General features: G+C 39.8%; 1 protein-coding gene across 1 annotated transcript; it reads left to right on the forward strand.

Annotated features, from left to right (window-relative positions):
* Positions 1 to 337: 337 nt before the first annotated feature.
* Positions 338 to 14,164, forward strand: LOC119339089 (calmodulin-binding protein 60 C-like; the record flags this gene model as incomplete). Its single annotated transcript, XM_037611257.1, has 10 exons — positions 338 to 343; positions 429 to 487; positions 616 to 678; positions 10,632 to 11,062; positions 11,142 to 11,302; positions 11,379 to 11,582; positions 11,674 to 11,684; positions 12,687 to 13,081; positions 13,674 to 13,743; positions 14,092 to 14,164. Coding segments are annotated over 10 exons (1,473 nt in total), but the record flags the coding sequence as incomplete, so codon positions are not given.
* Between the last annotated feature and the right edge of the window lie 4,259 nt (positions 14,165 to 18,423).

An 18,423-nucleotide genomic window follows, 5' to 3' on the forward strand; every position in this document is an offset into this window, starting at 1 on the left:
ACAATCATTTTTGTAGGTTCAAACAGGAGAAGAAGTACTATCTTGCATGCTTGAAATTGATAGGAGCTCAGCCTGAATGTCTGATGTTCTTGAAGAAATACCTGGAATCTAGGATGGAGAGGTTAGCATGCTTACTCTGTGTGTAATAATTTCAGAACTACTGTATTGTAGTAATGTGTTTAGCTAAACCTCTTATTTGGCACATCCATAATTCAAACCAGTTTATGTGTGGTGATTTAGGGTGTGTTTTGCTTTTTTGCTACTTTAAATTTAAATGCTCAAGAAATTTAATAAGCGTAGATTGCAGTTGCAGAGAGTATGGGCATACAAGTTTTGAAGAGTTGTGAGTAGAAGAACTTATTGTACGGTCTGTTGACTTATTTGATGGAGCACGTTGATCATTCTGTTCTTCTATATTTTGCGAATAGGTAAGCGAAGAGGTAGAGCGTGCTTTGGCCAAGTTGGGTCCTGCTAGAATTGAAGGAAGGTACAAGATCATAAACTTGTTTAACGTGGTGACACTCATGGGATGGCTTTATCTGGGATTTTCAGAATTTCTGCAGATGTGGTTTAGCCACACTAGTGAGATACAATACTAATACATAGTGAAAACAGGTCCTCTCCCAAAAGAATAGAAGGCCCTGATGGGACAAATCTTCAGCTTCAATTTAGAAGCAGGTTTGAAAGTGCAACTATCCCTAGGTGGTTTTGGTAATTCATAACAACATATAGCTCATTGAGCTAATGCTATTCCAAGACTATTATTTCAGGAAAGCTCAATGAATGGCATGGCATGGATGATAAAAGTGGATCCCTCAAAATACTAAGGACAAAGGATTGGCTCAAGCTCAAAAGCTCAAGACTCTTCATTTTACATTTTAGTGATGCAAGATCACATTGAGTCTATAGAAAAAGCCAATACTATCAAGAAGGGATGAGGTGTTGCTTAATGAGCCTCTTGCTTCATGTGCTTAGTGATATGCTCCAAAACCCTCAACTACTTTCCCACATCCACAAATGACCTAAACCTAAAGCAAAAATCGGTCACACCGATTCTTTCTATCCGGCGCCACCGATTCCAAAAGTCATAGCCACTGCCACAAACCCTAAGCAAATCGGTCTTACCGATAGGGATCTCGGTCTCACCAAGATGGGGTTGCAATCTCTCTGTTTCCCTTCATAACGTTTCGGTCTAACCGAAGTGAGCGATCGGTCCCACCGAGATTGCAATGTAAACTCTCTGTTTCCTTTTTGTAACATTTCAGTCTCACCGAAAAGAGCAAATCGGTCCCACCGAGTTTACCTGACCAACTCTCTGGAAAGCTTATTACCAAATCGGTCTCACCGAGTTTGTGTAATCGGTCTTACCGAGATTACGTTATGCCCTAACCCTAACCGAATCGGTCTCACCGAGTTGCATGTCAGTCCCACCGAAAATCACTAATGGTCACTAGGTTTACTAAATCGGTCCGACCGAGTTTAATGATTCGGTCCCACTGAGTTTGGTAAATTGTGTGTAACGGTTAGATTTTGTGTGGAGGCTATATATACCCCTCCACCTCCTCTTCATTCGTGGAGAGAGCCATCAGACTAAACCTACACTTCCAACTTACCATTTCTGAGAGAGAACCACCTACTCATGTGTTGAGGCCAAGATATTCCATTCCTACCATATGAATCTTGATCTCTAGCCTTCCCCAAGTTGCTTTCCACTCAAATCATCTTTCCACCAGATCCAAATCCTATGAGAGAGAGTTGAGTGTTGGGGAGACTATCATTTGAAGCACAAGAGCAAGGAGTTCATCATCAACGCACCATTTGTTACTTCTTGGAGAGTGGTGTCTCCTAGATTGGCTAGGTGTCACTTGGGAGCCTCTGACAAGATTGTGGAGTTGAACCAAGGAGTTTGTAAGGGAAAGGAGATCGCCTACTTCATGAAGATCTACCGCTAGTGAGGCAAGTCCTTCGTGGGCGACGGCCATGGCGGGATAGACAAGGTTGCTACTTCGTGGACCCTTCATGGGTGGAGCCGTCCATGGACTGGCGCAGCCGTTACCCTTCGTGGGTTGAAGTCTCCATCAACGTGGATGTACGATAGCACCACCTATTGGAACCACGCCAAAAACATCCGTGTCTCCAATTCCGTTTGAATCCTCCAAACCCTTCCCTTTAATTTCTTGCAAGTTGCATGCTTTAATTTCCGCTGCCTATATACTCTTTGCATGCTTGCTTGAATTGTGTGATGATTTCTTGACTTGTCCTAATATAGCTAAAATCTGCCAAACTCTAAAATTGGGAAAAGGTTAAGTTTTTATTGGTCAAGTAGTCTAATCACCCCCCTCTAGACATACTTCAAGGTCCTACAAGTGGTATCAGAGCTTTGGTCTCCATTTGCTTTGATTTCCATAGCTTTGGTGGTCATAGCCTTGGTTTCACAACCTAGAAGAGTATGGCGTCTAGCGAGGGAAATTATCACCGTAGAGGTCCTTACTTTCATGGTACTAATTTTGCTAGTTGGAAGCATACGATGAAAATGCATATTCTCGGACATAACCCCGCCGTTTGGGCAATTATTTGTATTGGCTTGCAAGGTGAATTATTTGATGGGAGAGAACCGAACCGTGAAGCGAATGCGGAAGAAATGAAGATGCTGCAATACAACGCTCAAGCTTGTGATATCATCTTCAACGAATTGTGCCCGGAAGAGTTCAATAAAATCAGCTGTCTTGAGAATGCAAAGGAAATTTGGGATACTTTGATTGATATGCACGAAGGTACCGAATCCGTCAAGGAATCCAAGTTGGATGTGCTCCAAAGTCAGCTTGACAAGTTCAAAATGAAGGATGGTGAAGGTGTCGCTGAAATGTACTCTAGGCTTGCACTTATCACAAATGAGATTGCCGTCTTAGGGAGTGAAGAGATGACCGACAGATTCATCATCAAGAAGATCCTAAGAGCATTGGATGGAAAGTATGATACCGTGTGCACATTGATCCAAATGATGCCAAACTACAAAAATCTCAAGCCAACAGAAGTCATTGGAAGAATTGTTGCTCATGAGATGTCACTCAAGGATAAGGAGGAACTTCACAACAAGTCAAGTGGTGCTTACAGAGCCTCAAGTGAAGCCCCCACATCATCAAGTGATAAACAAACCTTCAATGAAGAATTGAGCTTAATGGTGAAGAACTTCAACAAATTCTACAAGAGTAGAAGCAAAGAAAGAAGCTCCAAATCAAGGTCTTATCATGACAAGATATCTTCTAGTCGAGAGCGCAATTGCTACAATTGTGGGAAGCCCGGACACTACTCCAATGAGTGTACGACACCCTACAAAAGAAGAGAAGATTCTCCTAAAAGAAGAAGCAAAAGAGAAGAATCACCACCAAGAGAGAGGAGAAGTAGAGATGATCGTTATGAACGAAGACCCTCACGGAGAAGCAAGGATTCGGAAAGGAATGACAAGTCATCAAGGAGCTACACAAAACGAAGACATCAAGCTCATGTTGGTGAATGGGTTTCCGGCTCTGACTCCGACAATCACTCCGAGAGAAGCTATCACTCCGACTCCGAACATACTCAAGATGAAGGTGTTGCCGGTCTAGCACTTGTGTCAACCAACTCCTACGACATATTTGACTCACCAAATGAAGGAATTGGAAGATGCTTCATGGCCAAAGGTCCAAAGGTAACACATCCTGAGTATGTTGATTTCAATAGTGATGAAGATGACTTGCTTGTGGATGATGATTTACTTGTTGACAACTCTAGTGATGAATACTATGATGAAATGTCAATTAATCATGCTAATCAAACGAATGACAATGATAAGGAGAAAATTGAGCTTCTAACTAAAGAACTAAACACTCTTAAGTTGGCTCATAAAACTATCTTCGAAGATCATCGAGAACTTTTAAGGGCTCATGAGAAGTTACGCTTTGAAAAGCTCAATCTTGAGCAAGAGCATGAGTTCTTAAAGGCAATCAATGATGATCTCCGCAAGAAAAGTTCTTCTTACATTGCCAAGTGTTTACTCTTATCTACTTACATGCCTCAAGTCAAGTCTAGTAACAAGTACAAGAAAGATACTTCCTCTAGTAGTAACAATAATAATGTTAAATCCAATGTTGTTGCTTCTAGTAGTTCTCTTGATTCCACTAATGATTTTCTTAGCCAAGTTACACTTGAGCAAGAAAATAGTTTATTGAAGGGAATTATAGAGAAAGGTGTTTACAAGAGCCTTGCCGGGAGTAAGCAATTCGAGGAAATTGTACGCAAGCAAGGAAGGCACCGGAAGAATCAAGGTGTTGGTTTTGAACGAAAGTTCAACGCCAATGGAGTTGAGTGGGAAGAAGATCAATACTCCAAGACAAAGTTTGTTCCTCAACAAGAGAAGTATGATCCTACTTCCTTCAAGGGGACACAAGCTCAAGATGATCTTCCACCACAAGACCACAAGAACAAAGGCAAGGACAAGCTTCAAGAAGAGATTGATGCATTTGAAGAAGCTCCTAAAGCCTCGTTCAAGTGGGTCCCCAAGACTACGTTAAGTTCTACTTCATCAAGTACAACTACAACTCCAAGGATTCCCATCAAGATGATGTGGATCCCGAAGAAGAAGAACTAGAGAGTTCTTGAGGGTGACTCCGCCAACATTCTTCACTCATATCATTTTGGCAAGAACAAGTGCAATCAACCTTCACATCTTGCACTAGTTCAAGGAGTCACAAACCCTCTTATTGGTAAGGCAAGGGACAAGGTAACCTAATGTTTTCATGGACATCATCTTGTGTGTGCATCACTCTATGTCTATGGATATTCTTGTTTGTTCCTTGTGGGACTAACCCATGTAGGCAAGTTGAAAGTGCAACTCATTCCAAAGGATTGCTCCAAATGATCTACTTCAACATTGAGCATCCACATCTTCAACACCTACATGAAGTCATCATCGACAAAACCCAAGGTTAGTTCATCCCTCTAAGGGGGGATCTCACATCTAGGGAGAGCTTAACTCAAAGAATTGAGTCAAAGCAACTCTATTGGTGTGAACACATTAAAGCATTATGTAAAAGTGGTAACCCCACTAGAGCTTAAACGATGAGTATGACCTATGATCAAATGTTCTCATTTGACTCCTAAGTCAATATACTCATATATAGATGACCTAGTCATCGCCAATTGTTTGATAGATACTAGAATTGGTTATGCATGCTTTGCCACATATTTCATTTGCCATTTTATTGTGCAAGCATGTTGGTGCATATTTTACTCATTCAAGGACATCCACTTGTTGTTTTGATTGTTTGGTTCTTTCTTCTTTTAGCCAAGTGGATGGACAAGAATGCCTAAGAACCTTCTTTAGCTATCTATGCTTTTCTCGTCTCAAACTCTATTCATGCTACATCACAAAACTTGATCAAGTCAGATTCGAACCACTCTGCGTGAGGAGCACTTGGAGTCCCCGATTCGTCATAGACTTAAACTTCCAAAACCTCTTTGTGATTCTCGGTCTGACCGATTCTTCCATTTCGGTCCTACCGAGATCATCAAGTTGATCTGAGTTTTCAATCTCGGTGCAACCGGTTTGAACTTTTCGGTCTCACCGATTTGCTGTAACTGAACACAGTTATGCATCTCGGTGCCACCGAGTTGTTCCACTCGGTCACACCGACAGGGTCGGGCTATATATAGCCACAAGCAAAATTTTGGAAATTTCTCCGAAACCCTTCGCCCGCGCAACAGCTCGCTCTGCCATCGTGGTCTCCGGATCATCTGCTCGTCGCCAGCAGCCTCCTGTCGTTGGTCTCCGCCACCGTCAATGGATTTCGTCCCCGCCGTTGCCGCCGTAGCAAGTCCACCGCCAAGTTAGGGTATGGACTTAATCTTTGTGCTATCCATGTCTGATTCCTGGCACATTGTTTTCATATTGATTCTTGCCACGATTGAAACTCTTCTATCCAGCCAAAGTAGTTCATAGATTAGATGTGATTCAGATTTTTAGGGTTAGGTTTCTGCCGAAACCATCTCGGACCCACCGAGTTAAAAAACTTGGTATCACCGATTTGGCTTATGCCATTGCACTAGTGACTCTCGGTCTGACCAAGAATTACTAATCGGTGCAACCGATTTGAGGATTCTGTGAAACCCTAGCAGTCTCGGTACCACCAAACTGAAACTCGGTCCAACCGAGATCATCAGTTTAGGTTCCAAAACTGCTTCGATATCACCGAGTTTGAAATCGGTGGATCCGAAATGCTTTCTGTGGAAAACTAAGACTGAACTTTTGAGTCATTCTTTTGCAAAAACCTCTGCATTTTGTGATGCTCATCTTTTCTATCTCATCTATAACTCTTCACAGGGTCAACAGTCAGCTTTTGCAGTATGTCTGATCAAAGTGATAGCCAGAACAAGTCAGAAGAGCAGATGGACTTAAGTGAGGGCACTAGTCCCTCAACTTCAGATGAAGGGAGCAGAAGTACTCCTAGCAATTTGCCTAAGGCTGCAACTAGGCAAAGGAGGAAAAGAACTTCAGATTCAGAGGATGAAGATTACAGGGCTGAGGAAGATGAGGCTACTTCCAAGAAAGTGGTGCTCAAGATGGAATTTGGCTCAGCAAAGGATATAAAGCCAGGCATGAAGATTAAAAGGCCTGCAAGAAGGCAACCTATGCCCAAGGCTAGAGCATCAACTCAACTGCCTGAAAATCTTGTTCCCAAAGAGCCAGCTGATGAAAGCAAGAAGAGGAAGGAAAGGGTCAAGAAGACCATAGCCAGAGTTATTGGGCAACCTTCCATGATGGAAGAGGAAGAGCTTTCTGCACCAGCGCCAAAGGCAGCTAAGCTTATGGGTGGTGCAATCAGATCAGGGGCTGCAACATCCAAGCCCAAGGAAGCACCCAAAGCTGCCCCCAAGGCCAAGTCTGCACCAAAAAGGAATACCAGGAGTATTCCAGCTGCTGATAAGAACAAGGCCCCAGTGCCTGAGGTTGCAGAGGAGGAAGATGAAGAAGGACAGGTTCTAAGGAAGCTCAAGCCAAAGATACCCGACCACAATGATGCCCATCGTGTGGCTGAGGACATGAGAATCAGGAAGGATTCAGGACTAAGACTATGGAGGATGGCAGATCCATATGCCACAAGGAGGAGAACTGCTGTTGATTACAGGTTCCATACAAAGGAACAGCAGGACTTCTATGAGACAATCTTATTGGACAAGAAGCCCATAGTTTGTGACATGAGGTGGGTTGACTAGAAATTCATCAAGGAAAATGAACATCACTATCCTGGAGTGCAATACAGCTTTGTTGCTTGTGGAGTTGTAGATTTTGTTGGGCAAAAGCTCACAAATTGGAATGATGAACTTACCATGCAATTCTACTCCACAGCACATTTTTACCCAGATGGAAGAATTGTTTGGATGTCTGAAGGTACAAGGTACCAATCCACTGTAGAAGAATGGGCAAAACTGATAAATGCCCCAAAGGAAAATGATGATGACCTAGACATTTATGCCAAGAAGAAAATGGGTCACAATTCAATGGCTCACATGTACAAGGAAATTCCAGACAAGGCATTAAAGACTTTCACTTTTGGATCAATCCACTTTCTGCTGTCAGGGTTACCAACCATAAATTGGATTCTGAGGCACACTCTGTTGCCCAAGTCTGGTGACCATAACATGATCAGAGGGCATGCCATCAATATGTTGCATTTATTTGATGTGCCACAAAAATTCAAAGTCATGAGCCTGATCATTGAAACAATCAAGAGGACTGCAGTAGATCAGAAGAGGAGCTGTGGATATGCACCTCAGATTCAAGAATTGATAAACTCAAAGATGGGCATAGGAAAATATCAGTTGGATAAGGAACACTTTCCACTTTATCCAGACTTTGAGGACAATGAGGTTGTCATGAATGAAGATGATGCACAATCAGTTCAAGCTCAAGAGAAGAAGGAGAAGGCAAGGAAGGAGAAGGCTGCCAAGATGCCAACTCAAGAGGAGGCATCTGAGTATTTCTTGAAAAACAAGCAGGAGCAGCTTGGTTACTTGATAGCATCATATCTGAGGATTGAGAAGGGGTTGGCCACCCTAACTCAAAACCAGGAGAGCCTGGAAAGAATCATGGAACAAAAATTCTATGATCTAGATGTCAAGGTAACTGAGATTCAGTCAGTTGTGGAGCAGTTGCAGGATGACATGCAGGAGAGGAAGGGCAAGACTACCACAAATGTCTTTGCCAGAGTGCCTAGAGCCCAGAGGTCAGCTGCTGTGCCAGTGCCAGACACAAGAGCAACATCTTCAGCACCAGCTACTGCCCCTTCAGCTCCAGTGCAACCAGCTTCAGCATCAACTCCAGCACCTTCTACATCAACTGAAGCCTTCGTCCAAGGAGTTATCAGGACACCACCAACTGAAGATCAAGCCTGAAAGTCGATCTAGCACTATGCATTTTCTATGAACTTTTTGGTAACTTGTTACCAAAGGGGGACAAAAAATGTATAGATCATAGGCTTCGAGAGAGAGAGTGTTGCTTTTGTTCTCTCTTGCTTTGTTGGTTTAAACTTGTTTGCTTTTTGATTGATTGAGATACTATGCTTGTGAGACATTGATGATCATGTGTTCGATCATAAGCTACACTTATGCATGCTTGATATTATCCTATCTATCGTATGTGATCACTCACTATGCTTGGTGATGAGTGCATGTATTCATTGGTTATTATTTTGAGCGCTCCACCAAGATGTATGTGACATGGAAGAGTAACCCATGAGCCTAATTCATTGTGCATTTGCAGTCCAAAGCAAATCTAAAACTATGCACAAATTTAGGGGGAGCTCTTGCTTATCACATACTTCTCAAAGCGACGATGTTATTTAAATTTTATTATCATTTGTCGAAGCTTTGATCTATATGTTGTCATCAATTACCAAAAAGGGAGAGATTGAAAGTGCAACTATCCCTAGGTGGTTTTGGTAATTCATAACAACATATAGCTCGTTGAGCTAATGCTATTCCAAGACTATTATTTCAGGCAAGCTCAATGAATGGCATGGCATGGATGATGAAAGTGGATCCCTCAAAATACTAAGGACAAAGGATTGGCTCAAGCTCAAAAGCTCAAGACTCTTCATTTTACATTATAGTGATCCAAGATCACATTGAGTCTATAGGAAAAGCCAATACTATAAAGAAGGGATGAGGTGTTGCTTAATGAGCCTCTTGCTTCATGTGCTTAGTGATATGCTCCAAAACCCTCAACTACTTTCCCACATCCACAAATGACCTAAACCTAAAGCCAAAATCGGTCACACCGATTCTTTCTATCCGGCGCCACCGATTCTAAAAGTCATAGCCACTGCCACAAACCCTAAGAAAATCGGTCTTACCGATAGGGATCTCGGTCTCACTGAGATGGGGTTGCAATCTCTCTGTTTCCCTTCGTAACGTTTTGGTATAACCGAAGTGAGCGATCGGTCCCACCGAGATTGCAATGTAAACTCTCTGTTTCCTTTTTGTAACATTTCAGTCTCACTGAAAAGAGCAAATCGGTCCCACCGAGTTTACCTGACCAACTCTCTGGAAAGCTTATTACCAAATCGGTCTCACCGAGTTTGTGTAATCGGTCTTACCGAGATTACGTTATGCCCTAACCCTAACCGAATCGGTCTCACCGAGTTGCATGTCAGTCCCACCGAAAATCACTAATGGTCACTAGGTTTACTAAATCTGTCCGACCGAGTTTAACGATTCGGTCCCATCGAGTTTGGTAAATTGTGTGTAATGGTTAGATTTTGTGTGGAGGCTATATATACCCCTCCACCTCCTCTTCATTCATGGAGAGAGCCATCAGACTAAACCTACACTTCCAACTTACCATTTCTGAGAGAGAACCACCTACTCATGTGTTGAGGCCAAGATATTCCATTCCTACCATATGAATCTTGATCTCTAGCCTTCCCCAAGTTGCTTTCCACTCAAATCATCTTTCCACCAGATCCAAATCCTATGAGAGAGAGTTGAGTGTTGGGGAGACTATCATTTGAAGCACAAGAGCAAGGAGTTCATCATGAACGCACCATTTGTTACTTCTTGGAGAGTGGTGTCTCCTAGATTGGCTAGGTGTCACTTGGGAGCCTCCGACAAGATTGTGGAGTTGAACCAAGGAGTTTGTAAGGGCAAGGACATCGCCTACTTCGTGAAGATCTACCGCTAGTGAGGCAAGTCCTTCGTGGGCGACGGCAATGGTGGGATAGACAAGGTTGCTACTTCGTGGACCCTTCGTGGGTGGAGCCCTCCGTGGACTCGCGCAGCCGTTACCCTTCGTGGGTTGAAGTCTCCATCAACCTGGATGTACGATAGCACCACCTACCGGAACCACGCCAAAAACATCCGTGTCTCCAATTGCGTTTGAATCCTCCAAACCCTTCCCTTTACTTTCTTGCAAGTTGCATGCTTTAATTTCTGCTGCCTATATACTCTTTGCATGCTTGCTTGAATTGTGTGATGATTGCTTGACTTGTCTTAATATAGCTAAAATCTGCCAAACTTTAAAATTGGGAAAATGTTAAGTTTTTATTGGTCAAGTAGTCTAATCACCCCCCTCTAGACATACTTCAAGGTCCTACAAGGTTGTCTCTCCCACTCTTTACTGGTGGAAAAGTAGAAGGCGAGCATGGGGCAGCTATACATGTTGTGCTGCTGGATACCAACACTGGTTGTGTTGTCACTTCGGGACCTGAATCATGTGCAAAGCTGGATGTTCTTGTGCTTGAGGGTGATTTCAATAAAGAGGAAGATGAGGGTTGGACAGAAGAGGAGTTTGAAGGTCATATTGTCAAGGAGCGTGAAGGGAAAAGACCTCTCTTCACTGGTGACCTTCAGGTGACTCTTAAAGAAGGTGTTGGAACCATAGGGGAGCTTATCTTCACTGACAACTCCAGCTGGATAAGAAGCAGGAAATTCAGACTTGGGCTCAGGGTTGCCTCTGTTTTTTCTGAAGGTATTCGTGTTAGGGAGGCGAAGACAGAAGCTTTTACTGTTAAGGATCATAGAGGGGAATGTATGTGTCCATACATTGTTAATTTGCTCATACTGTTAAAAGTTTCAAGTATTGAGTAGGCTGATATTGTATTTTGCAGTGTACAAAAAACACTACCCTCCTGCTTTGAAGGATGATGCTTGGAGATTAGAGAAGGTTGGCAAGGATGGTGCATTCCACAAGAAGTTAAATGGAAGCGGAATCTATACAGTTGAAGATTTTCTTCGGCTTCTTGTTAGGGATCAACAGAGGTTGCGAAGTGTAAGTTCTATTATGCCTGTTATCAGACTGTAATTTATGGAGTTTGGTTTATGTTCTTACGCTCTTGTCTCTGTAGATTCTTGGCAGTGGCATGTCAAATAAGATGTGGGAAAGCCTTGTTGAGCATGCAAAGACTTGTGTCTTAGGTGGAAAGCATTATATATATTATGTGAACGATCCAAGAAATGTCGGTGCAATATTCAAAAACATATACGAGTTCACTGGCTTGATTGCTGATGATCAGTTCATTTCAGCTGAAAATCTCACGGACAACCAAAAGGTTTGCATATTTATTTATGTGTTATCAAATAATAAGTCCAGTTACATGTCTGGGCCTGTTAAATATTTGTAAAATTCATTGGTGTTGTAAGGCTGAGATTTGGTATAGCGGAGCAAGTTGTTACATGAGACTGCAAACTTGTGTTCGGCTGTACGATACCAGTGTATCACTCAGACTGGCCTGCGTTCAACATGTTCACCACACATCCAGGCCCTTCCAGCAATACACATAAATACACAGATTTCTCTAGCTAAATTCCAGTACTACACTGTCAATGGATACCAAATAGACTAGTAGGATGCATTATATAATTTGGAAGAGGTTCTGTCAATTTAGAATTCTTTAAGCGTTGCTAAAGATCTACATATTGTAGCGGTAGTTTTTACTGTGAAACAAAAGCTCGTTTTACAGTGCAATTATTAAATTGTAGTACTCCCTCCGTTCCAAAATAGATGACTCAACTTTGCACTAACTTTAGTACAAAGTTGGGTCATCTATTTTGGAACGGAGGGAGTAGTAGTTTTTCTTGCAACTTGTAGTAGTAGTTTTTCTTGTTGAAATCAGTCCTTTCTTTGTACTTGTTGATCTTTTTAGTTGGAGTTTTCCAGCCAATTCAGGATTTTTGTTTTGCAACATTATGGACGATGCATGTCTTTTATATTGGCTCGGATTGCAAGCTCTTCTTTACATTGGTGACACATATGACCTACAACATTGAATCAGTTGTATTTTTGGTTGAATTTCAAATCAAAAGTCTTTAATTACAGTTTCAGTTCTTCTTTAGTTAGCTTGGCAATCAGTTAACTATCCAAGTACAGCTTACTAAATGACATGTGTTGTCATGAATGAAAGCTGGTCCAGTCCAACCTGTCGTTGTTTTATTGGGTCTAAAATTTGACTGAACCTGAACTGAAGTTTAGCTCATCCTCATTTGACAAACAGACATATATATTCGTTCTTGAATGATATACTATGTATATACCTTCATCCACATTGTCTGATCACCAGTGCTTTTTGTTGTTGTTAGCGACATCATGTGTGTCGACGGCAGAATGACGGAGAAGGAGACATTGTCTGATCACCAGTGCTTTTCGTTGTTGTCAGCGACATCATGGGTGCCGGCGGCAGAATGAGGGAGAAGGAGAGGGAGAAGCAGGAGCTGCTCAGTCGCGCTGGCGCCGGTGAGATCTTCCAGCATGCGCCGACGGACATGCCGACATTCACGCTGGCCCAGATCAAGAAGGCAATCCTGCCTCACTGCTTCCAGTGCTCGGTGATCAAGTCCTTCTGCTATGTGGTCTATGACCTCGTCATTATCGCGTTCCTCATGTACGCCGCGTTGGTCTGGTTCCCAGCACTCCTGAGCATGCAACAGCTGAGCGCCTGTCCGCTCTACTTGGTCATGCAGAGCTGCATCATGAACGGCATCTGGGTGGTCGCCCACGAGTGCGGCCACTACGCCTTCTCCGACTACTTGCTGCTCGACAATATGGTCAGAAGTTCATTATCGTCTTGTCTAGCATTGCTATTATTCTGAACCTGGTCTGGCCTCAAAATAAAATGAAATTGGGGAGTTGTTGGTCAAACAAATAATTCTGCATGTTTGGATACTCAGTTTTCTACACTTTAGTCATCTGTATGGTTTGTGTTCATGAATAATCAGTGGCTGGCATCATTTTATATTTGCACCGTTTGAGTGCTGATTACAATAGGCCTACATTTTTTAGTCAAAGTGTTTTTAGGTTACTTTGTTCTTTTAGTTTTCTGTCAGTAGTTTGTTCAATTCGTATGCTTGGGATTTGTTTGACTGTCGGACCTTAAAGCTGATGCAATAATGCATGAACTATATTCTGTCCTTCTTATGCCCAAGGCACATCTCTCAAATTTTGATTCTATAAATGACTACATGAGGGAGAGTAGAGAATATGACAAAGTTAGATGAGATTTGTAGTGAAAAGCTTTCTTTCTTTTGTTTACCTACATATCTTGATTGCATGATTGATTCTTTTGCTGGATGTTAGAAATCCAAATACCCCTTAATAGGAAGCTTGAAAGTCCGGTTTTCTGATGGTGAGTTATGTGTGGTTTCAGGGTTACAGATGCCACAAGGCTTGCCTAACAAGGATGGGTTCCCTGAAAAGGAAGGCTTCCCAACCAAAAGGTGGTTCTTTCTTCTGTTAATTGTTTCGATCCTCTATTTTATTTATTCAAAAAGGAAATGCTATTGCTTATGTTCTGTGACGTACTGTACCTTGAATTCTTGATTTTGCAATTCACTGAAGATTCGTTCATCACAAACTCTGTTCACTGAGAACTTTACCTGGATATGCTAAAGCTTGCACACTGAGATTTGTTGTTCAGTTAGCGCTAGAGTTGTGCAACTCCCATGTAGTTTTTTAATGTGTCAACAAACTGAAAATTGTTGATCCTTCTCACTGCAGATCGTTTCATGAGCTCGGAGATATTAAGGAACTGTTAGTTAGATGTTCCAATTCTTGTGTACATGAAGGTACATGGTGGCTCATGAAATAGATGCACTAGCTCAATCATCAGATCTTGGTGATGTAATGATGCTTGGCTAGGTTTAGTAATGTACTAATTATATATTGCATGTGAATATATGTTGATTTAAGAAAATAGGGAAAAGGCCCAATACAGTGTTGCAACGACCAAAACAAACAAAAACAAAGATTACAATGATGGATCTTCACATCCAGATAGCCAAGGGAACTTTTTTCTTTTGAAATGCAATGTACCTCTTACATTACATAGACATGCCAGTTAGTTTCTGGCAGCCGATGAGAATGAATACAACCATTTGTTCCTTGTCTGGCATATGTATTTGCTTTGTCCTCTGCTTCTGATAAGGCAAGACAGATCAAACCAACATAGCAATCCTCTAATACTTCATTATATTCTGAAAAACACCGATTTTCCGTGTCAGGGTAGTACTATGTCCAAATGATGTTTTGTACTACATGTTCCAGTGTATACCGTGGCAATATTAGGCATTTGCATTGTCCTTTGCTTAGTTTGTTCATATGGCATTTGTTTCTTTTCAGTTATAACCACTTTTATTTCTGATTCGAACCCATCCATTTGTCTTGTTTTCATTTATTTCTTAAAAGTTCTTTCTGAAAAGATGTTGTCTTTTAGTTGTATATTCATTCTCTTGATTTCATTTGTTTCTCATGCAAGGGTTCTCTCAAAAGTTATTTTTGTAGGCAGGACGAAACTGAAAAGGTCATCTGGGACAAGTGGAAGGAGGAAAGCGTAAGATCGATAGTAACTTGCCTCCGCTCTAACAAGAACATGTTCGAACATTGGAGCTATCCAATTCAAACTCCTAGATGACTATGTCAGGATGTAGGACTTTGTCCAAGCAGAGATATCCCCTCTGATCTTTTCATGAATACTTTCACACTTTTTTTTCTGTGAAGTGCTGGCTATTTTAATAAAATCCCTATGTTTAAAAAACAATATAATTGAAAATGGTGTCTTTTATTTTTAACTATGATAGTGACCTCTTTTGTTTTTCTATGTAACAATCATATGCATAAATGGTTGAAAGTGGTGTCTGAATGGCGCATTTTTAGCTCATTTTTTACCATGCACCTAAATAATCTCTAAAACTTAAAATATATTAAAGAAACGCAATGGTTTCAAAACAATCCGTGTTTGAATTTTTACCTTGGGCCATTTGGTCCTATGTTGTTCGAATAAGATAACATAATATGCATGCTCAAGTATATATTTTCAAAGATAAAATATCCTTCATTTTTCATCTTCAAGGGTTTGAATTAGTACCTAAGTGGTTGCTAAAACCTACTTATATTAAAGTTAAATATTTTCAAAACACTTCAAGTTGACATGGTATTTGTGCTTTCTCAAACATAAAGTTGTTGAAAAATGCAAAATATTTCAACGCTTCAAATGGGGCTCTACGCTGCGTTAAATTTGTTACCATATGTGCTTGCCCACAACTAAAACAACTAAACCATGAATTTTCTTTTCAATGTAAACATGTATTTAGTGTGTCTCTACTCCAATTTTCAAGCACATGTCGAATACTTTCAAGCGCATAACCATATTTTCAATATAGCATGGTTTATCAGATGAGGCTTTCTACTATCAATATCGAATATGTCTTTGCAAAATGAAACTATTTTCATCGACAACATGGCTTTAGCGGGTCTCTGTGCCATTCGGTGCAACGGGTTAACTATTGCTAAAAAAATACAACCATGCCAACTTTACTCTCTCATTATAGTGGCCATATTTTCAAACTAAACATATTCATATTATGCAAAGTTTACCTTTTCCCAGACTATTATTTAACAACGTAATAAACATGTTTAAAAAATAGCATAATTTAGTTGAAGGTTCTTGCAGCATGAAGTTATTTTCATCGACAACATGTCTTCAGCAGGTCTCTGCACCATTTGGCGCAACGGGTCATCTAGTATCTATAACAAGCAGAAATCTTGTGCCTAATTTACAAGCTTTATCCATTTCTGGAATCGTGTCAAGTGTTGGAGCTCATAGTCCGCGCATAGCGCGGGTGTTACTATGTTTCACTTCACGCGCGATATATTCATTCTCGACTGAAGGACCTCTCGAATGGGCTGGTCCAACTAACGTGCGTGCAACCAGGTTTCTACCTAAATGCGCTGGGCCAGCATCGGGGAAGCTACTGCCTCGTTTTCCCCCATTTTTACGTTTTTTTAACTTTTGCTTATACTTCCAAATATTTTGAATATATATTAAAACTATTTTAAATCATAATTTTAAAATTTTAATTCATGTATTTCAAAAATATTAAATTTGCTCAGAAAAAATTTGCTCAGAATATATATGGAAAATAGCCGACATAAAAAATATTAGTTTTTAAATTTTTTTAATCATGTATTGGAAAATATGTTAAATGTTTACATACAAAATGTTCCAGATGTATACCCAAAATGTATAATGTCTATGAAAAAGTAGACATCCAAAAATATATGTTTGAAAATATTAGTTATGTCGTTTAAAATTATTAAACATGCATAAAATGTACCAAATGTATAAGAAAAATATACGATGTGTCCACAAAATTAAACATCAAAACATATTTTTTAAAATGGATAGGAAAAATGTAGACATGTGTGGAAAGATAGAAAAGGAAAAACTAAAAGAAAACAAAAAACAAACAAGAACCGAAGAGAAAAAGGAAAAAAGAAACCTGAGAAAAACAGTGCGAAAAAATGAAACCAATAAACCAAAGAAACCCAGACATAAACAAAGAAACTATAGATAAACAAAGTAAAAGAAATGAAGAATAACAAAAGTTGTGAAAACCAAGAAAGAGACAAAGAAAAGAAGAACAAAACTGAAGTTATAAAGAAGAAAAACAGAAAAATGAAACAAACCCGATGAAATAACAAAAAAGAACCGGTGAATAAAATAAAATAAAACGACAAAAGAAAGAAACCGGATAAATCTACAGTGAGCGCCAGCGAGCGAACCTACATTAACGGGCCAGCCCAATGCATGCACCCTTTCGAGACCTCCTATGTGACACATTTTGCGTCCAAACAGGAGCTTGACGCACAAGGGCGACGCAGACTGGGCCGGCCCATCGAGCGAAAGCACAGCAAAGTAAAAAGACCACGATCAGCTAGCCACTCCACCACAAAGTTGCTGTCGAACATTAAGGCGCCAAACACTTTAACAGCAGACAACATGGGTGAGGTTTGGGAAAAACATTTTAGAAACTTTTTTTTGATAATATCGAACAATTTGAAATGCCACTAATATTTTTTAATATTTCAAAATAAAAATTCTCAAAAAATGTGAACAATTTTTTAATCCGAATTCAGACAGAACATATTTTTTTTGCAAAACTTAACAATTTTCTAAAACGTGAACAATTTTGGAAACATTGAATATTTTCTGACATTGTGAACTTTTTTGAAAACAAAGAAACATTTTCTGAATTTCCTGAACAATTTTGGAAACACGAATATCTTTCTTAAATTCATCACAAATTATGGAAATGAGAACATATTTTGAAATTCCTGTACATTTTTTGAAACCTGGATATTTTATGAATGACATTCCGAACATATTGTGAAAAAGAGTATTTGGTTAGAAATTCCTGAACATTTTTTGAAAACATGAACATAACAATAATTCCAAACGAGAACATTTTTTGAAATTACTAAACATTTTCTAAAACACGAACATCTTTTGAAATTGACAACAAAATTTAAAACAAGAACATTTTTTGAAAATCCTGAAAGACTTGTTGAAACACGAACATTTTTTTAAATTCTGAACAAAACTTGCAAATAGGAATATTTTTTGAATTTACTGAACATTTTTTGAAATTTTCCACAAAAATTTTAAACAAGAACATTTTTTGAAAATCCTGACAGACTTTTTGAAAGACGAACATTTTTTTAAATTGTGAACCAAATTTGCAAATGGGAACATTATCTGAAATTCCTGAACATTTCATAAACACGAACATTTTTTGAAATTGTCAACAATATTTTAATACAAGAACATTTTTTAAAAATCCTGAAAGACTTTTTGAAACACGAACATTTTTTGAAATTGTGAACAAAATTTGAAAATGGGAACATTTTTTTGAAATTCCTGAACATTTTTGAAATTGGGAGCAAATTTTGAAACCAAGAACCTGTCATCAAATTCCGAATAAAACATTTGAAATTCTCAACCAAAAGAAACATGAAAAAGAACAAAAAAGAGAAAAGAAAAGAAAAGGAATCAGAAAAAGAAAAGAGAAAATTTTAAAAAATAAACAGTAAATGAAAAGAAAAGAAACAAAAAGGTAAAA

The sequence above is a fragment of the Triticum dicoccoides genome, chromosome 7B, assembly GCF_002162155.2.
Source record: "Triticum dicoccoides isolate Atlit2015 ecotype Zavitan chromosome 7B, WEW_v2.0, whole genome shotgun sequence".
NCBI lineage: Eukaryota > Viridiplantae > Streptophyta > Magnoliopsida > Poales > Poaceae > Triticum > Triticum dicoccoides.